Below are 22,775 nucleotides of genomic sequence, written 5' to 3' on the forward strand. Positions count from 1 at the left end.
ATTTTTTATATATATATTTCATTTACCAAATTTCTGGACCCTGAATTCACACACTGCAGGATTTTTCTCATCACCGTTGTAATGTGCTGTAATCTTCCATACACCAGGTCTGGAGAAATTGAAATAAACATCTTACAGTGGATATAAAAAGTCTACACACCCCTGTTAAAATGGCAGGTTCTTGTGATGTAAAAGAATGAGACAAAGATAAATCATGTCAGAACTTTTTTCACTTTTTATGTGACCTATAACGTGAACAGTTCAATTGAAAAACAAACTGAAAACTTTGAGGAAAATAAAATAAAAATAAAAACCTTACAATGACCTGGTTGCATAAGTGTGCACACCCTCTTATAACTGGGGATGTGGCTGTGTTCAGAATTAACCAATCACATTCAAACTCATGTTAAATAGAAGTCATTACACACCTGCCATCACTCTGATTAATCACAAATAAAGTTTAGCAGGGGCATGTTCAAGTTCAAAACGGTGCGCAACTTTTTTCTACGGTTTCCGGGTTGAACATCATGTTTCCTGGAAACGGCGTGCACCGGTGTTGAGATACGTTTTCTCTTGTTTGGTGGGTGTGTCAGAACTGCAGTCCAATCAGCAGCAACATGTATATAAAGCACGCGGTATTAAAGTGAACTCGCACAATGGGTTCAAGGAAAGTAATTTACAAATGTGTTCGATGCAGCTCGGTATACGCAACAACTGAGGATATTAGAAGACATGTTTGTCATAAGTTTTATTGTAAAAATATAGGATATCAACATAATGATGTAGTTGTTTATATTTTTTGCTTCATTGCAAGTGTGTGACATTTGGTATAGAAATAAACAATGGTAATTAAGTGCTTTTCCTAAAAATGAGAAAGAAAATACAGGGTATTAAAACAGTATGAACTACAAATAAAGTCAGTATATGAGGCTAAATAGATGTGTTTTAGTCTGAATTTGGTAAGATGTGTGCTTCCATTTCAGTTTCAGCAATCCCTTCACTCAATTGGGATGTTCTCTTTTGTTCTGGGCGGCAAGTGCAGTAACTGTAACATCGGGCATATTTTGTAGTATTAAACACATATTTATACTGACTTCATCAGGCTCCGAAAATTCTTCACAAAGAACACAAAGAATGGCCTTCTCAGCTGCCATAGTTGCAACTCTTGCGTCATCAGAACAGTGTGTTCAACGCATCACCGTTTCTGTTTAAAAAACGTTGTGCAATGTTTTGTCGGGGCTGAACGCAGCCCTGTTCTAGTAGGATTTTTCTGACATTTTCTTAGTTGCATCTCAAAGCAAAAGCCATGGTCTGCAGAGAGCTTCCAAAGCAGAGGGATCTCATTGTTGAAAGATATCAGTCAGGAGAAGGGTACAAAAGAATTTCCAAAGCATTAGATATACCATGGGAACACAGTGAAGACAGTCATCATCAAGTGGAGAAAATATGGCACAACAGAGACATTACCAAGAACTGGACGTTTAAAATTTATGAAAATTTATGAAAAGACGAGAAGAAAACTGGTCAGGGAGGCTTCCAAGAGGCCTACAGCAACATTAAAGGAACTTCAGGAATGCTACATGTGACAACAATCTCCCGTATTCTTCATATGAATGGGCTATGGGCAGGGCCGTGCAGAGACCTCTGGAGGGGCAGGTGCTCAAAGTATAAAAGGGGGCACATGGAACAAGGCTTTAAATAGGGCTGTGCTCAAAATATCAATACAGCAATATATCAATATGGATGATTCTGTATCGATACGGCAGCAAATGCATTGATGCAGTTTTGAAAAAGAAACAGAACAGAAAAGACAAATTTTAAATTTAAAAGTAAAAAAAATAAAATAATTATGTGTACATATTAATAACTCTGGGATTAGAAACTGAAGTATCTTAAGTTGCCCCAACCTGATGGCTTTTCCTTCTCTGTTATAGCCTACAGAATAATAAAGAACAGCTGTTATAGTAAACTGTGTAGGACAAAATCAACGTGGCCCATGTTTCGTTCAGTACAGTATAGTTTTATTTAATGCCATGTCAGCATCTGTGGCTACTTTCATGGCATAAACTGATTTACAAAAATACAAGAGTTGCATTTATACAATGAAAATAAAAACAAAGCAAACAGAAAAAAAATACAGCAATTAATACTTTACAATATTTTTAACATTAATGTGATACTGTACCTGTTCTGGTAAATACTTACTAAAGTCCTTAAGTGAGTTTGCTGCCTTTGCTGTTGCTGTTGTTGTTACTGCTGATGATGATACTGCTGGAGCTGATCTGAGACTGTAGACATTAAAACAAACATATAGGAGATATATTGGCTGATTAAACAATTTTTATGTGACCATGACAAGATGTAAAGATTGCTGACAGTGTTTAGAACTGGCTCACTAGCTCACTGACCTGCTGTAAAGCTGCAGATTCTGCCCAGCTAGGTGAGATGTTCACAGAGGCTGCTGCACACAAAACATAAGATACTGGTAAGTCTTACCAGTGTTGTGATAATTTTTAAGGCACTCTACGTTTTTTAAATAAATATTGTAATAATAATAATAGTTTAAAGTATAAATAACATAAAAAGACCAGACCCCTCGACACCAGTGAAACTTTTCTCCCTAAACAGCAAGCTAACGTTACTTCTACAGCCTACACACAGACAGCAATGTAAACAACATTTCTGCATGCTCTCTTCACGTCGTTCTTGTAAAATAATAATAATAAGTAAACAAACATCATAAGCACTTTGCTGAGAATGAAACACCACTTACCAGCAGCCGCAGAGTTGAAGATATCGTCCGGTAGTGCGCAGCCGCGCGAATTTTAAAAATGCGCGTGCAGCGTGAGGAATCTTCCCGGTTGAGTTCGTCAGGTGAAAGGTCATCATGTGGGTCATTTTCTTTACGGCTAAACTAAACGGTCTAATGAAACCAAGGTTGAACTTTTTGGCCATAATTCCAAAAGGTATGTCTGCCGCAAAAACAACACTGCACATCACCCAAAGAACACCATACCCACAGTGAAGCATGGTGGTGGCAGCATCATGCTTTGGGACAGTTTCTCTTCAGCTGGAACCGGCGCATTAGTCAAGGTGGAGGGAATTATGAACAGTTCCAAATACCAGGCAATTTTGGCACAAAACCTTCAGGCGTCCGTTAGAAAGCTGAAGATGAAGAGGAAGTTCACCTTTCAGCACGACAACGACGCAAAGCACACATCCAAATCCACAAAAGCATGGCTTCACCAGAAGAAGATTAACGTTTAAGATCAATCAAGATGTGCCATGCTAACAGACTCCTACCCAAAAAGAATGAGTGCTGTAATCAAAGGGTGCTTCAAGTATCAGTATCAGTATCAGTTTAAGGGTGTTATTAGTTAAGAGTTCTTTATTTTTCCCCCTCAAAGATTTCAGTTTGTTTTTCAATTGAATTGTTCACATTATAGGTCACATTAAAGGTGGAAAAAGTTCTAACATGATTTATCTTTGTCTCATTCTTTTACATCACAAGAACCTGGCATTTTAACAGGAGTGTGTAGACTTTTTATATCCACTGTATATGGGCTGATACAGCAGCTTCAGAATGGTGCCATCTTAAAAGACTGACTAGCATAGTAATATTTATTTCCGTAAATATCAGAGATTTTATACTTCAAGGTATTTAACTAAGATAGAAAATGAGATTGACTGTACTTTGAAATATCAGGGATGTGGTAGCTCATTGACAGAATGCCATCTAAAACTTTGTGTGTCGATTTCTTGACCTTGTTCCCAGCAGCATTCTGAGGATATAAAGGTCAGTTAGGCATCTCTTACATCCCTTGTAAAAATACACTTAACAAAAAGCTGAGAAAATCACTTATTTGTCAAAGACTATGTCCGAACGGATTTAGAATGATGATCAAAATTTATCAAAATCCTTAAATGGAGTAGATCGCTTCCATCAATACCCCCAAAGTTTCAGTCCTAGAGCTTTTTCATAAATCAATATTTTTTAACAATGTAAGTTTGTAAGACAGTATATAAAACAATGTGAAAAATGTATTTAATAGGCTATTAATCAAAATAGTAAACAACTACAAGCCAAGTATACTTCGCATACTTAACTATGCGTTTAAGTATATCTTGATCAAAGATTGAGTGCAAGTATAGGCCAAATATACTTAGACTTTTCTCAGTCAGTATGAGTCAATTGTACTTAAGTGTCATTTTAAGTATATTTCGGAGAGGTACATAAAGTATATTTCTGAGAAGTAGACAAAACGCAGACTGAAAGCATCCTTTCTTATTTTTAGTTTAAAATAAGTATACTAATAGCATACAGTTTATTTTTGCTCAATACATTATGGCAAGAATTTAAGCTACAGGAATAATCCTATTTCATGAGATAATCACACACACACACACACACAAAAGAAAAAAAAACCTCAGAGAATGAATTATTGACAGTAAGAGAATGTGTTAGTACTTTCATACTTACATATATAGAGACAAGAACTATCATTGATTTTGGTCGCATGGAGTGGTCCAGAGTGAAGACCCTGAACAAAACTGAGAAACACAGTAAACCAGGTAAAAACAAAGCAGTAATATACATACATGAATTTTTGACTTGTGACATGCTACATATACATTAGGCCTGAGAGACTAAATGGAAAATGTGTAGTTCTTTCACCTCTGGGGCCAACTAAAATGAACTAGTTAATTTGGTAGGAACCAGAATTTTTTTCTTCTTTTTTTTTTTCAGTTAGGACCTGAGATACACTATTATTATTATTTTGCGTGAATTATTTTGATGTGAAAATCATCCTGATCACTGCTTCATACAAAACAATATAGTCATTTAACTTTAAGACACTTATTGTCAGAATGGCTGATATGCGTGGAGGGCATGAAACATCATGAATAATGCTGTGATTCACACCTGAAGAGACAAAGACCCTCCCTGGGAATATCAATGAGGAATGTGACTTTTAAATAAGTATCTTCTGCTCACCAAGGCTGCATTTAGTTGATCCAAAATAAAGCAACAACTGTTTATTTTTACAATTTAAAATAAATGTTTTCTATTTAAATATATATTAAAATGCAATTTATTCCTGTGATCAAAAATTTCAGCACCATTACTCCAGTCTACAGTGTCACATGATCATTCAGAAATAATTCTAATATGATTTGCTGCACAAGAAACATTTTGGATTATTATCAATGTTGAAAACAGTTGTGTAAAAAAAAAAAAAAAAGAAATGCAGGATTCTTCGATGAACTGAAAGTTCAAAATAACATTTATCTGAAATAGAAATATTTTTTAACATAAAAAAATGTATCAATATAAGGCATCCTCATTGAATAAAAGTATTAATTTATTTAAAAAACAACAACAACAGCAACAAAAAAACTAAACTCTTACTGAGCCCAAACTTTTGAACAGTAGTGAATAATGTTACAATAGATTTCTATTTCAGATAAATGCTGTTCTTTTGAACTTTCTATTCATCAAAGAATCCTAGATTTTTTTTTTTACACACAACTGTTTTCAACATTCATAATAATAAGAAATGTTTCATGAGCATCAAATGAGCATATTGAAATGATTTCTGGAGGATCGTGTGAAAGACTGGAGTAATAATTAATCACAGGAATAAATTGCATTTTAAAAATATATCCAAATAGAAGTCTGGAAATAATCCAACGAATATAAATAAAAACGTACTCATCCGAAATTGTATCCATGGCTGGATCAAGTCGCTATTCAAAATGCAAACGTTTATTGTCGGAGTCCCGCTCCTCTTCTGAGGAAAATGCGATCTCTTCGTCACTATCCAGGACGAGCTAAAGAGCTTCCTCGCCTGTGTAGCATGCCATCTTTTAAACGCGCAGGAAAGTGCATGAAACTTATGATGAAACTTAATGATTTTTAAGGCATTGTTGGGGGCGTTTACCATTTCGCATAGATCGCCTCAATACATGATCTTATGAATAGCGCGCTCTGCGCGTGGGTGTGATCACTAATGATAATTAGCTGAGCCAGGAGAAATTGTACATCTCTTTAGTTTCATACAGATTACATTGCTGGAGAATATTTGTTTTAAATGTGAATGGTTTTATTTAAAAGTAGACATTTCAAGCTTCCTTTAGACGTACATTAAATGTTTGTGTGATAAGTATTCGCGGAGACTGCAAAATCTGAAAGCTCACACTGTTTATTTTCTTTATTGTAAAAAAACACAAGGATTTTTTGTTTTTTGTGAGTGTACTTGTGTCATGAGGAAAAAATCCATCAGAACGCGCCGGCGTTATATCTTCTTTTGTGTTCAACAGAACAGAGAAACCCATACAGGTTTAGAACAACACGAGGTTGAGTAAGTGATGACACAATTTTCATTTCTGAGTGAACTATCCCTTTAACAAAGACTGTTTTTGTTATTCACATTGTGACATACTGTAATTTCTTGATGTTAATGAATAGAAATCATCTTGGTCACTGTCGTAACTCTCGTTGCCTGATGAGGGAATGGAGATGTTATGTCTGATGGCCAATGAAATTGGCGAGTGGAATTTGCATGCCTAGCCACTCCCCCGGACATACAGGTATCTAAGACGGTGGCCTGCATCTAGTATTCAGGTTTGTGCTGAGGAGCCGATAATGTGTCCCGGCAATTCAGCGGGTAGTTAAAGGTTGTGGCAGGAGGGACATCGGAATGCCCAAAGGAATCTCTAATCCGGGGTTTGCCAGCTGGGGAACTTTCATGGAGAGCACAGAGGGTGCTTGCATCCCCCACTAGAGGGGAATGGCGCTGCAAGAGAGACCAGGAGCCAGTCTTCTAGATTCTAGGAAATCTGATTTTCACTCAGCCTGCAGCCCGGCACATGTCTGATAGAGAGGAGCTGTGCATTAGAACCCAGGAGGAGGGCAACACTCCTTGTGAAGGGACGGCATGCCTTGGGCTTGGCACACCAAGGCAATGGCATCCACTATCCAGTGGGCCAGCCTCTGCTTGGAGACGGCGTTTTCATTCTGCTGCCCATCAAAGCAGACAAAGAGCTGCTCAGAGCTTCTGAAGCTCTGCGTGAGTTCCACGTAAATGTGCAGGGCACAAACGGGACATAGTAACACTGCAAGGGCTGGGTCTGCTTCCTCCTGGGGCAGCTCTTGCAAGTTCACCACCTGGTCCCGGAAGGGAGTGGTGGGAACTTTGGGCATGTTCCAGGCTGGGATCTCAAGGTCAGGTGAGAGAAGGCTCAAATGGCTGTCACAATGAGCATTAAGTCAGAGAACCAGGTCCGGGTAGGCCAGTAAGGCGCAACCATCAAAACCTGCTCCTCATCCTCCCTGCAAGTCTCTGCAAGCAGGCTCACTGGGGAAAAGCTGTGGGGCCAGCTGTGTGCCAATGCATCCATGCCGAGGGGTGCCTCAGTCAGAGAATAAAAGAGCGAGCAGTGGGAGGATTCCTGGAAAGCAAACAGGTCTACCTAGGCCTCCCTGAATCAACTGCAAATCAGCTGGACCACCTGGCATGAATTCTGCATTCTGCTGGGAACATGAGCTGTCGTGAGAGCATGTTAGCCACATGATTGAGCTTGTCAGGAATGTGAATGACACGGAGCGACCTGAGCCGCTGCTGACTCCAGAGGATGAGATGGCGGCATAGTTGTGGCATGCGACGTGAGTGCACGCTGTCTTGGTGGTTGATGTACGCAACTGTCCTAGGGTTGTCCATTTGGACCAACACGTGCTTGCCTTAGAGCAGCAGCCGAAACCGGCAAAGGGCGAGCAGCACTGCCAGCAACTCAAGCAGAAGGAGTGGGAGGTCCCACTGTTATCCTCAGATCTCCCTGAGTGCTAACCAGGCCCTGTGCTGTGCAGAGGAACCGGGCTGGGTAGCAGCAGAGGGGACTCCACCCTTCATGAGGAAGGAGAGTCACGATCACAATGTCGCCATGGTCATATTCTGAAGACATGAACCATCCACGAATGCAGTCTCCATCTTATATACCCATGTGTCCGGGGCAGTGGCTAGGCATGCACTCACTAATTTCATTAGCCATTTTTGTGAAACTCAGAGGTATTTGGGGCTCCCCAGTACAGCCGGGTGCACACTCTGCGATTTATTATTGTCCTTTATGATTGTTGTTTGTCAGACTGTACGAACATGATCCTCGCTTTAAGCCATGTCACACTGTAAGATCTCAGTTGTCACTGATGTCAGACTGTACAGCAGTCAAGAAGCATTAAAAACGGACGTGCGCAAGAAAACTTGTCCAGAGTTTTACATCAATCAAATGACATGTTCGGTGATGTGAAACTGCATTACACGCGGGATTGAAATGATGGCTACAAAAAAATCTTGAACATTTATTTTGGTCATGGTTTGTCATGAAAAACAAAAACAATTTGACGGTCGTCGTAGGAGAAGTCACACTGCAAGACTGTGAGTCAAATCTTCTGACACTGCTAGAATTTCATCGGAGGTCAAATTCGATCGCAACGGTCATTAATCGGCTGTCTGTGAACGTCAAACTAACGGTCAAAGACTTCAGATTTTAGCCTAGGATCAGAGGAATCTTTTAAGATTTGCAAAATTTGTCTCAGACGGCCAAATCGTGGCCAAAATCGCACAGTGTGCACCCGGCTTTAGACCCCTAATGTTATTATCGACAAAACGTTGAACATGACTGACAGAAAGGAACTGGACACATTCATCTACCCAATTATGTTTAGAACTGCAGTCTATCTAGAGAGTTATTTACCTTATCTAGAAAAGCAGACATAAAAAAAGTGATTTTACTTTTATGAATGTACAGTATGTATTCATTTATTTATTGTGCAATACTTCCATTTTGTCAACCATTCTAAGTAAACTTTTGGTGTATATCAATTATGACAACCTTTACCTGTGCCAATGGGAATCAAAAAGTGAGAAATCCATAAGTACTTTTATTGTAAATGTAACCTATACTGAAATTAGACAGATACTAAACTGAATACAAATTTGCTGCAAGTTAAAAAAATAAGTACTACATAAGTAAATAAATACTGCAGTCTTTCACAAAAAGTCTCATTCTGATATTGATAAGGTGAATACTACTGAAGGTGTCATACACATTCTTTTCATACACATTTAATAATAATAATAATAATAATAATAGTAATAAGGTTACATTTACATGCTGATTTTCTCATCATTTTTGTTACCTATCAGCTTTTGTAAATTTGAACTTTGACTCATTTTCTGTCCAGCTTCATTAAAATGATCTTACTGTTGGCATTAGTAAACAAGTGTTGACTGTACCTTTCTGTGTGGGGTTGTAAATGGGTTGGTCAGTCTGAATAAAGATGTAGCCGATCTGCTTGGAGACCAGGACGCGAGTCTTCCATTTCTGACCATCAACTTCACATGCCAGGTTGAGATAAGGAGGCTCTCCATTGATAGATTTAATTTTTGAAACTTTATTTGCAAATATCTTGAAGAGGAAACACACAGAAATTAGCCTAATACAACTTTCTAAAATGGCATGCTTATGTTTTTCTACTTTTTATTCAACAATAAATTTGAAAATGATATCTGAACAGCCAGATAGCAAATTATTTTACATATTTATTTAAACATAACTAAATTCTACGAAAAACGTTTGGAATCAAATAACATAAGGAATGAAATAACAAGAAAATGCAGGTCTATCTATTCATTTAAATGTTTTTTTTTAAATTTCTTTACCTCAAGTTTAAATTCCTCAAACTGTCCTTTTTTGCTGATTGGTTTGGTCTCCCGTGAAGACATCGGAGTATGCATCCCTGTTTCTAACTGACAGGACACAGGTTTGCCAAGCAATGCCTCTCCCACCTGAATCCATATGGGTTCTTTCATACCAACATGAAAGACACTCGGAGCAATGATTAGGAATCTGACAAACACAAACCAAGACCAATTTTTATAATCTCAATTAAATTTAGTCAAATTATTTATAAAAATGGTAACAGCATTACAACCCATTTCTCTTCTGTAATGTGATCATTTTAGAGTAAAACCAAGTAATCAATGAGAAAACATGTAAAGAATGACACGTTTTCCTTTCATGGCATAAGTGGAGCTAGACCTGAATGAGAATTTGCAGTAGATGCACAAACAACTACTTTTGAGAACCATGATGTAGAAGTTGAATGTCATATTCACTCTTATCTTGACGTATGGTTATTAGGGCTGGGACTATACACCTATCTCCCGATTCGATACCATCACGATACTTGGGTACCGATACGATATGTATTGCGATTTTTTTAAGAATTGCGATTCTACAAGTATTGCGATTCGATATTGCAATATATAGCAATTTTTTTAACACTACACCATCAGGAAAAGTTCAGTCATACACTTATACAGACTGTCAAGTCAAGACAAGTTTATTTGTATAGCGCTTTTCACAATACAGATTGTATCAAAGCAGCTTCACAGTATTCAATTTAAATAATACAACAAAGTTTGTTTCAAGAGGAATTTATTGATTGATAAAATTAAATTAAATATCCCCAAAATATCCCCAACTGAGCAAGCCAAAGGCAACAGTGGCAAGGAACCGAAAAACTCCATCAAGTGACCTAATGGTGTCCTAAAACTCCATCAGGTGACCTAATGGAGAAAAAAAACCTTGGGAGAACCCAGGCTCAGTCGGGGGCCAGTTCTCCTCTGGCATTTATGAGCTAGAGGCCGGATTGTAGTTTGAACTGTGGGATTATATGAATGCCTGGCTGAAGAGATGCGACTTTAATCTAGTTTTAAACTGGGAGAGCGAGTCTGAGCAACGAACAGTCTCAGGAAGACTATTCCAGAGTTTTGGAGCCAAATGTGAAAATGCTCTCCCTCCTTTGGTGGTTCTGAATATCCTAGGTATGACCAAAAGCCTTGAATTTAGTGATCTTAAAGAGCGCGATGGATTATAGGGCGATAGAAGATCCGTTAAATAGACTGGAGCTAAGCCGTTTAGGGCTTTATAAGTCAGTAGCAATACCTTGTAATTAATACGGAACTTTATAGGTAACCAATGCAGTGATGATAAAATCGGTGTTATATGATCATATTTTCTTGATCTCGTAAGAACTCTAGCGGCGGCATTTTGGACTAACTGTAGCTTGTTTATTGAGGATGCAGGACAACCAGCTAATAAGGCATTACAGTAATCCAGTCTCGAGGTCATGAATGCATGAACTAACTTTTCTGCATCAGAAACTGATAGCATATTACGTAGCTTAGCAATGTTTCTAAGGTGGAAAAAGGCTGTTTTTGTAACATATGAAATATGATTTTCAAAAGACAGGTTGCAATCGAGTATAACACCCAGGTCTTTTACTGTAGCGGATAAAGTAACAGGACATCCTATGATGTTAAAGTTGTATTGTGCGAGGTTTTGTGGGCGGTTTTTTGAACCGATAAGTATTACCTCTGTCTTGTCTGGATTTAATAAAAGAAAATTACGCGTCATCCAATCTTTTATATCTTTAACACACTCTGTCAATTTGGAAAATTTAGCGTTTTCATCCGGCCTTGATGAAATATATATTTGAGTGTCATCAGCATAACAATGGAAATTAATTCCATGTTTCCTTATAATATTTCCAAGTGGCATCATATATATTGAAAATAACAGAGGGCCTAACACAGATCCCTGCGGCACTCCATAGTTTACTGGAGTTATGATCGATTTTTCTCCATTTAAATAGACAAAATGGTAGCGGTCAGATAGGTATGATTTGAACCATCTTATACATCACTGTACATGATGTATAAGATGAGTCATATTTACAAAAACAAGTCATCACATCTTTCTGACTTTTATTTCAAGAAGCATTATACAACACTACATTCTCTTAATGAATAACAATATCAATAACAAATCAATTTTTCAGTGTCACTTGTCGCCACTTAGTGGCGAAACAATGTAATCGATAAATGCGTTATTTTAAGCACCAAGTTTCTATCAGAAGCGGATTTTGATCGCTATTGTAGACATCAGTGTTCAAACTTTAAACTTTTATCCAAGTACTTCTATGATAATTTTAACTATTGCATCACAGAAATAATGATACTATGAGGTTGAAAAGACTGTGAAGCTGTCAACTCAGCGGCAGCGCCAACACAGCTTTGAATGTTGCAATATGATTTTGTCAAAGTTTAATAGACAGACGAATTGAAAGATTGCGTGGGTGTTTGAATCGAGATCACAATCTTTTAAAGATGAATCGTGCAGCTCTATTGTCTTATCTCTCTCTCAGCATATGAGTATCTTGAGGGCTTTTCAGTGCTTTCAGTCTCACGTCTCTTCCACTTGGGATATTACGTCACTCAACACTCATAGTCTATAGATAACGACACATTTCATCCTCTGTTGGAACAAAAGTGTCTAACTTCTGTCAACCTCATCTACAAGCAAGGACAAAAGTGAAGCAATTGAATTTGAATTAATATAGATTTTGGAATAAAAAATAAATAAATTAAATAAATCGATTTTAGAATCATATATAAAAAATAAAAAACTTGCGATAGCTAGGTGAATCGATTTTTTCTCCCAGCCCTAATGGTTATACTTCCTCAAAACGTCTCAGATTTTGACTGTAACCATGCTTCCCTGAGAAGGGGAACAATACACTGCGTTTTGGATGGATGCTATAAGGAAGCATCAGCATATCCGGTGTCTGAAGCACGTGTGAAGACATTCCAACCTGATTGGTTGGCGACAGTCCGAGACATCATTAGTAAAGTGCCCGGAAGTATAAGAGTAGCACAAGTAATCAATTTCTTTGTCTGAGAAAGAGGTGTAGGCAGACCCAATGTCATGGCAAAAAGATGCAGTGTCTCATTCCCCTTTTCAGGGATAGTCGCAACCTGAGACGTTCCCTTTCGAATGGGAACCCTACACTGTGTTATAACAAATAACTACACTGGGTAAGAGGCTGAATCTGAATTTTTGGAAGACTCAACAACTTAATTATAAATTAAGTAATAGCTTAGATAATGAGTTATATTGGGAGTGTATAGGATTTATGCTAGCAACTTTGTTTGAGGTAGTCCTTCTTTGAAAGAAAGATTCCTTTGTAATCGAGATAAAGCAAAAATAAAAATAAAGAAATCCAAAAAAGAGAGACAATTAAAAAAATTCACACAGACAGAAGTTGTTCTAAATCCTTGTGGGCCAAATCCAAAAGGATCCACAAGCGATGCCAACAAAGGTCATGAATAGAAATACACATTAAGCAGTCAACAACATGTCCTTCTATAAACACAGATGGACTGACATTAGTAAAATAGCACAATAGCAAGCACAAACACAATAGTTAAGAAAACACATACTGTATAAAATGACAGAAAGCAGTCCTGGAATTACAATGTACAGATAACAAAAAAGAATATCTTCGACTGAGAAGGAAACAAAAATGTTCTGAATCAGAACATTTTGAATTGAGGTGATGCAGCAGGTAAGCCATGCTTCCCTCTGCCCAAACAAATCTGTCTTCCTTCTTTTTTCATTGGCGGGAGGCATCTAACAATTTAGGTGCATATCTGCCACCTGCTGTACTGGAGTGTGGGCCAGAGATTTGTGTTTTCTTAATAAGAAAAAAATTATTAAATAAATTAAAATAAATAAATAAAATTATTTTCATGCTTTCTCACATTGTTTTATTTAACTCAGTATGTCCTAACCTCATCCTTGATATTATGGTTTGCTCTCTAGGAGTCCTTCTTGTTGATTTAATTTTTCCTACTTCTTGTTTTATCCTGTATAAATAACGTCCTTTACTTTCTTCATCCCATTTTTTTTTGCCATATATTCATTATATTAATACATATTATTGTTTTAATTTCTGCTTTACTATACGATACCTCCATTATTCTGTCTTATTTTAAAGCTTGCTTTCCTAAAACATCTGCTGTATCATTCCCATCAATTCCCCTATGGGCTGGAATCCACATAAATCTAACTCTCATTTCTATATGATTTAATCTGTACAGAGTTTCATATAGCATAAACAAAATCAGGTCTGTTATGAGATGATAAAGACTGTAAAGACACCAGAGCTGATAAACTATCTGAGCATATTACTGCCATTTTAAGCTTATTATGTTCTATCCATTAATGCATATAAAACAGCTGTTAAATGATCAGATGTTCTTTCCCTAATATTTATCTTCAAATCTGGAATAACAAATGAAAAGCCAGTATTTCCACTCTTAGGTTCCTTAGATCCATCAGTAAAAATCGCAATAACAAACCCATGCATTGTTCTCAATCTTTCATCTACTATATCTGCCCAATTTCCTTTCCGATTAAGTCTCTTTATTTCATCTTGTATATGTAAATCTAAAATCACTGGGGGAAACATCCAACATGCGGTGCGTCCCAATTCGCATACTATGCGTCCTAAATTGTATTCGAAAATAGAATTAGTACATCCCAAATCGTAGTATGTTGAAATGAGTGTTCCAAAGATACCCAGATGGTCTACTATTTCCGGTCAGAATCCGAAGTGCAGATCAATGCGCACTCTAGCGGCTAATATTGCCCACAACCCATTGCGCGTTGGACTAGGATTCGGTTAGAACTACAAACACGAGTGAAAAGTGTTAAAAAACTACAGACATGGAGGACGCGCGAGTCTGGCGGTTATGTAGAGAGGTTTAGATAAAGGGGTTTGAGTGGTTAATTATCAGTATCTAACCTGACGAATATTTATTTATTCAATGTTGTCTACATTATATTGCATCTTGCCTACTCTTTTGTGACACACTTAAAAGTATGTACTTTTTCTTCACATAAAGAGTACATACTTTTAGGCATAGTATAAGTAGGCGAATTGGGACGCAGCAATGGTAATATGTCTTCCTTTACTATGTACCTGGCTTTACATTTACATTTATTCATATAGCAGACGCTTTTATCCAAAGCGACTTACAAATGAGAACAATAGAAGCAGTTAAAACTAACAGTAGATCAACAATATGCAAGTGCTGTGACCCTTCTCAGTTTAATCTAACGCAGTAAAAAAAATTCTAAGGCCACATCCACACGAAGCCAGAGCTTTCCCTATCCGATTTTTTTTTTTTTTCGTTCAAAAAAAAAATTTCCGTAAACACGGCGTCGTCTCAAGAAATATCTGCGTACACACGAAACCACTGAAACCGACTCAAAACGATGTAGTATACATGCCAGACCAGTATGTGGCGCTGTAATTCTGCCTCAGACATACACTAAAAACGGAGAGAAGAAGACTTTGAGCTCGCGCATAAACCTTGCGTGCTGTATACTCATAGAGTGTATACTATGGCTGTATACAACAACAATATTAGGCACAGTAGCTTCTTTTTTTCTTTTTTAATCAAGAACTTTGTTGAACAATATGAAAAACCATAAATGTAGTTGCTGTGACTTAACGGTGTCTGACTAGTTGACACTTGGTGTGATGACATCATCGTTTTGCAAAATATACGGATTGGCCGTACACACGAAAACGCAAGGGCGGCGTTTTCAGATTTATCCACCTTGGGACCCGGTTTCAAAAAATAGCGGTTTCAGTCTCCGAAAACGCCGGATCCGTGTGGACGAAACACCAATACGATAAAAAATGTATACGTATACAGCGAAACGCGTCTCCGTGTGGACCGGGCCTAAGTAGGGCCAGGGGTGGTCTCCTTCCTCACCCTCACCGCCACGATCACTCGAAGTTGAAGGTGGTGTTTCTGGTTCTTTCATCTTAAAATTTGAAACAAATTAACAAAGCTCAAATGTTCTCAATGGAGGCAGGCAGCAGAGCGAAAGGCAGAACGGGAGCACGCGCGGTCTTCTTGATTGCTTGATTCGCTGGGAAGCTGCTCTTGCCAGTCTCAGAGCTTCACTTACTGAGAGCAGGGTAGTCTCAGTTGAGTGTCCTCTTTTGAAATGAGGAGGGTTGAGAAGAGAGGAGAAGTAATAAACAAAGCAATTATAAACAAAGAGACGAAGATGCCACACCAAGGATCAACAACTTCCAAGGTCTCCAGTCAGTTTGGACAAATCAAGGAAACAAAAAGGGTCAAACAAAACAAAAAAATCACAACAATTAGGCCAATCCCCTTGGATATCAACAGCGGGAGAAAAGCCTCCAGACAAGAGTTCAAAGAAATTAACACAAACACAGTAAACAACTTAACCTATGTAAAAAGACAGAAAAGAACAAAACAAATAAAGTGGTGCCAGTCCATCAAACACACTCTACACTCAAACACACATTCACAACAAGGACAGGTATAAGAAATCCAACAGAGTTGAGCAGGCAACTGTGTAACAAGCCAGCCGCCTGCTAACTTGAGATAGCCGCAGTTCCAATAATCATTGAAAAGATTAATAATCATTGGACACCAATAATCATTGGACCCATGGGAAAGAGCAGCCGGGTACAACGAAGAAACCCGTGAGCAAAACGTAACGTGGAAAGTCTGCAGTGCTATGGTAAAATGGATAACCAAAGCAGACTTCAAGTCACTGGGCAGGTAAACAAGACAAAAGTCGCGTGCCCGGTGACGTCACTTGTCAAAAGAAAAGTCCCGGTTTTTAAAGGGGCTTGGCCATCGCAGTTGGCTCGCAGTTAACTACCCAGAGCCACTCACAGTACAGCAAGTTAAGTACCACTTGGGGAGGCATGAGCCAGACATCTGCATCCTGCTACACTAGCAAGCTGTGGTTTGCAGTTACGTAAAATAGCCTCTCTCTGACATTTCCTTCTTCCATCTCAAGCAAAGAGCTCGATAGTGAAAAGTCTCTAAAACTTTTCTTGCACCTTGTCTCCTCTCCATCTGCTTCCTTACTGCCACCTCTTCATAATCCTCACTCAGAAAATATTGCAGAAATAATTCTTTAAATTGTTTCCAGTCATGAACATTCCCTCCCTCTGCCATCCACCAATCTTTTGCTGTGCTTTTAAGTACAGCAGTTAAAGAAGCCAAACTTTCACTATCACAAGGGTCGAGCAGTGAAATTATCCTCACATAATTTAATTAATAAGATAGGATCTTCCGGGGTATTGCTGAAACTGGGGAACTCAAGTTTGACTGGTGGGTTGTGCTGACTTGTAGATGAACTATCAATGACTGAAGACTGTAGGTTTGATCTCTTTGGTCTCTTAGACGACGGATGCCCTGGAGCCTCAAAGGGGCCAGAGCTGCATCCGTGCACTTGGAGAACATCCACAGACCCAAAGCCAGACCAAATGGACGGACCTGATATTGGAACACCTTTCCCCAAAGGCGAACCTAAGGAACCTTGCCGTGGAATGACCCAGATGTGGAAATAGGCATACTTCAGCTCGACAGAAACAAACCACTCCTCTGTTCGGATCTGATTAGGAAGAGTTGGAAAATGTGTGGTGTTGGTGTGCCTCCAGGAACAGGGTTGGGAAACGCAGCCCTAAGCCATTATCTACCACAAAAATAGAAGATCCCTTAGCTTCTATGCCTCTATAGCAGGGGAAGTCCCAGCCTCATGTAGCGTCTGGATCAAATCACGATGACTTGTCATTTTAAGATTCAGAAAGCTTTTAACCTATTTGACTAATTTCATGTAAATCACAGCTTAGCGCCGATGAGTCTGGACTGAATTGCTCCTTCTGACACGTTTGTGACTTTGTAGAAATTGAACAGGAACACCTCCGAAGCTCGTCGTGGGCTTCAAATAGATCACTATCAATTTCAAACCCCCCTCTCACGGTACTCCGAGTCCAGGTGGCCAGAGAAAAGCCCTCCGAGATGCCAAATACACACACACAAACATCCTTTGTATCTAACTCAGAATATAAATAATTCTGAAATGTATATGATATATTCCTGTATGCATGCATGTCCCCCCCCCCCTTATATTGGCCTAGTAATGACTTCCTAGTTGTGTTAGTTGAACTCTAAGTGCTTATTTTAAAGAATAAGAATGTATCTCTAGCAGAACGCGGCGTCCTGTTACAGGACCACTTTGAGACTGATAAGAGTTTTACGACCCCAAAAGGAATCTTTACGTTGTTAAGTCACATGAGTGTTAAATAGGCCAGTCAGGCATTTAATAACCCACTTTTCAGGGAAGCAAACCCAAAATTAGAACCCATTGGAGTAGTTTGGTTGGGGGAGTAAACTAATTAGCAGGAATACCAATTGCTATGATCATAATATTTAGTTTCCTTTTGCATTACCCCAATCCAAAAAGGGAGCGAACCCTGCTTTGAACCCAACTCTGTTTAGAACGGAAAATTTTGTTTAGTATACTCAACCCAATGGGAAAATATTAGAAGCTAGAGGGAAGAGTAGAGATGTTATTTCTCGTCAGCATTCGGGTCTTTACCGAAGCGCTTCTTATTAATCACTTCCCTGAGATCTTGTCTCTTCCTCGCACCTCGCCTCCTCTGCTCTCGACTCCTTGAGGAAGGGAGAGTGCGAGTGGCCACATTCTCCCTCTGGCCCTGCCTCCGGTCCTCGGACAGTGGTAGGCCAGAACCCCTAGAGGCTTTAGGCACGGATCTGGATCGGCACAGAATGTATTTTCTGAACGCTGCCGACTGAGTCCTTGCCTCTCTAAACATTCCGACCACTTTCTCAACAGATGTGGCAAAAAGTTCAGAAGGCAAGACTGGGGCATCAAGCTAGATCTGTGGTGCGGCACAGTTTAGAAACTGCTTCAGGGCCCTGGCCCTCATCAAGATCTATTAGCAGATCTGCCTGGCTCGACCAGCCTACCACAAACAACTTCCTCTTTTTCACGCCCCCAAGCCAGATTCAATCCGGCCGTGGCACAGGTCATGATGTCCAGCAATTCCCTGAATGCGGGGCTGGTAAGTTGAGAAGACTTCCCTTGCCTTCAACCACATCCGCTTCCTCTTGGCTGGATGGTGTCAGCAATATGCTATCTGCTGGATCGGAGGATTCAAGAGACAACACATCCTGATCCAGCTGATTGCTCAAGCTGGCGATTGAGACACGAGAAAAAGTCAACCCTTTCTAGGGAAAAACGGCTGACCTTCTCAAACAACCTTTCTTACATTAAAGTCAGATGCCATTTAATTGCATTAAAGTTGGCATGAAAAAGAAGTTGTGATAGTCTTTTCTTCCCTGTGTCACGGCTGAATATAATACAAAAAGGTGCGAGGACTCAAGTGCAGGAGAATGATAGTTTAATTACAAAAAGAAAAACAAACACAAAACAAAACCCACGAGGGGGAAAACATAACTAGTAAATACAAAACAAAACCAGAACATGTACTTACTGAAGGATAACAGGGAACAGGAAACATAAGACAATACAACGATCCGACAAAGACTGCAAACACAAAGGAGCTTATAAAAGGGACAAATCAGGCAGATAATTAGGGAACAACAGGTGGGACAAATGAAACCAATAATGAGATAACAAGGAGGGTGGGGTCAAAACAGAGACAGGAACACAAACACCACATGTGCTATAAGAGACAGGACAGGCATGTGACATTACCCCCTCCTTAAGGAGCGGCTACCAGACGCTCCACTAGGGACGGGAGGAACAGACCAGGGAGGGACGGGACGAACAGACCAGGGAGGGACGGGAGGAACAGACCAGGGAGGGGCAGACAGTCCATCTGGCGACCAGGGTGGAGACGACCCTTCAGGCGGCCAGGGCGGAGACGACCCTTCGGGCGGCCAGGGCGGAGAAGATCGTGACGGATTGCTGGGGTGGTGCAGGCAGTACGGGCAGCTCGGGCGGGGCCAGTAGAGCATGACACCTGGGCGGCGCGGGCAGAGCAAGACGCCTGGGCGGTGCGGGCAGAGCAAGACGCCTGGGCGGTGCGGGCAGAGCAAGACGCCTGGGCGGTGCGTCAGGAATGGCAGTCACCTCCGGGATGGTCTCCGTGTTAGGAGCCACCGGACTTGGGACCACCGGAACAGTTACGGAGGGAGCCTTTCTCCTCCTCCTGTGTTTCGGGACCACCGGAACTGGGACCACCGGAACTGGGACCACCGGACTCGGGACCACCGGAACAGTCACGGAAGGAGTCTTCCTTCTCCTCCTCCGTTTCGGGACCATCGGAACTGGGACCACCGGGGTCGGATCCTCCTGGGCCACCCAATTAGGGGAAGCAACAACTGCCCCTTCCAGGGGAACTGTAGCCACTACGGGCACTTCCAGGGAGACTGGAACCTCTTTAGCAGGAGGATTACCGTGACGCTCCAAGGAATTCACAAATTCCTCAAATGTCAAATGACTCAACACTCTCATTATCAGGAAGTTGATGGGTTCATCAAGGGCGTAATTAAACAAGTCCTTAAGAGCCATAACACCAAGCCCCAGTCCTTCTGCAGCAGCGCTGAAATTCATGGCAAACTCTCTCAAGTCAGTCCCCTTCTGCCGAAGGGAACTCAAAGTGCTGAACTTTACAATGCGCTCGTATTGCGGGCAGAAAATAGGAGGCTGGTGTGAATCTTTCCGCTGAATCCTCATCTTGGTCGGATCGTTCTGTCACGGCTGAATATAATACAAAAAGGTGCGAGGACTCAAGTGCAGGAGAATGATAGTTTAATTACAAAAAGAAAAACAAACACAAAACAAAACCCACGAGGGGGAAAACATAACTAGTAAATACAAAACAAAACCAGAACATGAACTTACTGAAGGATAACAGGAAACATAAGACAATACAACGATCCGACAAAGACTGCAAACACAAAGGAGCTTATAAAAGGGACAAATCAGGCAGATAATTAGGGAACAACAGGTGGGACAAATGAAACCAATAATGAGATAACAAGGAGGGTGGGGTCAAAACAGAGACAGGAACACAAACACCACATGTACTATAAGAGACAGGACAGGCATGTGACACCCTGTTGTGATGTAAATCTGAGTTAAATTGCTTCATGAAAAAGAAAAAAATTATGATTGATTTTGTCCATAAGGAATTAATTGGATTGTTGTGGTTTGCTATTGCCATTGCAAGTAACAGGTTGTCCTGCCCTCACACCAAAAATGTCATCAGAGAAGAGATGTCATACAGACTCAAATGATAAGGTGCGATCACTGGCCTGAAACTCTGAGACAGTCTACCTTTCCATTTCAGATTAGCCCCCTCTATTTCAGTCTGCTCTAAATACATTCTCTCTGGCATTCAATATTCCTTGACCACTGGTTTGATCATTTACTTTTATTTCTTTAGTTTTATTTCTCTATTCCTCATAGCTTTATTTTGTATTTCTTGTAGTTTTATTTTTGCGCAACAATTTGGTCAACCTTTGTTGTTTTTAAATGTGTTGGTTTTGTTGTTTTATTTATTATAAATAAAAATTGTGTTGTTTTGTGTTGTATTGTATTGTATTTGCAAAATGAATGCAACATTTTATATATAATATTCTTATTCTCATTCAGCCACTTGTGTAATCAGCTAAAGGAATTATATACTATATTGTTTCATTATTGTTAAAATTATACTACTACTACTACTACTAATAATAATAATAATAATAATAACAATAATGATAATAACAATAACAATAAACAATAGTAATATTTGTATGCTGTAATACTTACCTTTTATTGTTATATTCCTGAACAGCAAAACTCATGTGCAACAGCAGATAGAGAAGAGGATGCACGTGTACCTCCATGGTGGTAAGTCCTGTGTGAGGATACCAAGCAGATGTAGGTCTCTCAGCTCTGCTATGCAAATGTCTCACAAGAGCAATTGAGTGAATGTTATTATGGGAATTAACAGGGGTTATCTGTCTCTGTCATTGCACAACCAGTGTCTGTGCTCTCATTGGATACACGTTGTGTGCAGATTTCAGCAATGTATTTAATGTGTGGGGTCAGATTGACCCCAAATGTTTTATATGATAAATTACTCAGATTGAAAATATTTGTAATAATTATTTAATATAATTAAATAATTTGTTTGAATTTATTCATACTTTACCTACCCAATATTTTAGAAAATATTAGGACAAAACATAACATTTAGATAATTATATTTTATTTGTAAATTGAATTGCTTCATTTACTTAAAAAACACATATTACACCTACAAAGTCATATCTGAGTACAAACTCAAAAATTTATTTGATCTTTTTGTATTTTCAGTATTACATTAATATTTATTAACACCGTGTCTACACCGGATGCGACCATTGACGCGTCCTATCATGCCGCAACAGCTAGGCCCTGTCCCAAATGGCACACTTCATATGCACTTTCGGTCTTGTGGACTTACAATGACTGCCGCGTGCGCGTGTCCTTTAAGTCCGTGAGACCGTAGGGTCAATTTATGTAATTTGTCATTTTAAGCCTCAGAAGGGGGGTCGTGAGCTTTGCGGTCGATATGCGCCCTCGATGCGCACTTTTGCCGAGCCCGGCTCCACAGCAGACTTCTTCCCGACAGTCAATGCGGCATTACGTCACGAAAGTGCGGACTCTTAGGAAGACCACGAGTGCTTAGGGTGCCATTTGGGACCGGGCCCTTGAAGCTACACTGGACACGACAAAGGGTGCTTCTCAATTCTTATTTGTGCATCCTCGTTTCCTTTCCTCACTTCCTTTCCTCGTGTCTCAGCTCCACCCCCTGTAGGATGCGAGTGAAGGCTGCAAGGAAAGAAAAGGAGGACGGAGGAATCGAAGGAAAGCTTATACATTGGAATACTTGATCACTCGAGCGTCACTTCACAGCGTCATCAGCAGCGCTCAAAGGATCTACCCTTATGTTGTTATGTAGTTTGGTTATTTAAGAAATTCATAATAAAGGATAATAAAGC

The 22,775-nt window shown here is 39.6% G+C and overlaps 1 protein-coding gene across 1 annotated transcript in view; it reads right to left on the bottom strand.

Moving 5' to 3' along the window:
• Window positions 1-9,831, bottom strand: part of LOC309483075 (uncharacterized protein) — a 105,201-nt gene extending 95,370 nt beyond the window's left edge. The window contains exons 1-5 of the mRNA XM_082148719.1: window positions 9,720-9,831; window positions 9,294-9,465; window positions 4,481-4,551; window positions 3,694-3,782; window positions 27-109 (exon numbers count right to left, since the gene is read on the bottom strand). Of these exons, the coding sequence (XP_082004845.1) occupies window positions 27-109; window positions 3,694-3,782; window positions 4,481-4,551; window positions 9,294-9,465; window positions 9,720-9,794 (490 nt within the window). The 5' untranslated portion in view covers window positions 9,795-9,831. The remainder of the gene's footprint in view (window positions 1-26; window positions 110-3,693; window positions 3,783-4,480; window positions 4,552-9,293; window positions 9,466-9,719) is intronic.
• Between the last annotated feature and the right edge of the window lie 12,944 nt (window positions 9,832-22,775).

Source organism: Leuciscus leuciscus (assembly GCF_965113295.1).
Source record: "Leuciscus leuciscus genome assembly, chromosome: 20".
Taxonomy (NCBI): Eukaryota; Metazoa; Chordata; class Actinopteri; order Cypriniformes; family Leuciscidae; genus Leuciscus; species Leuciscus leuciscus.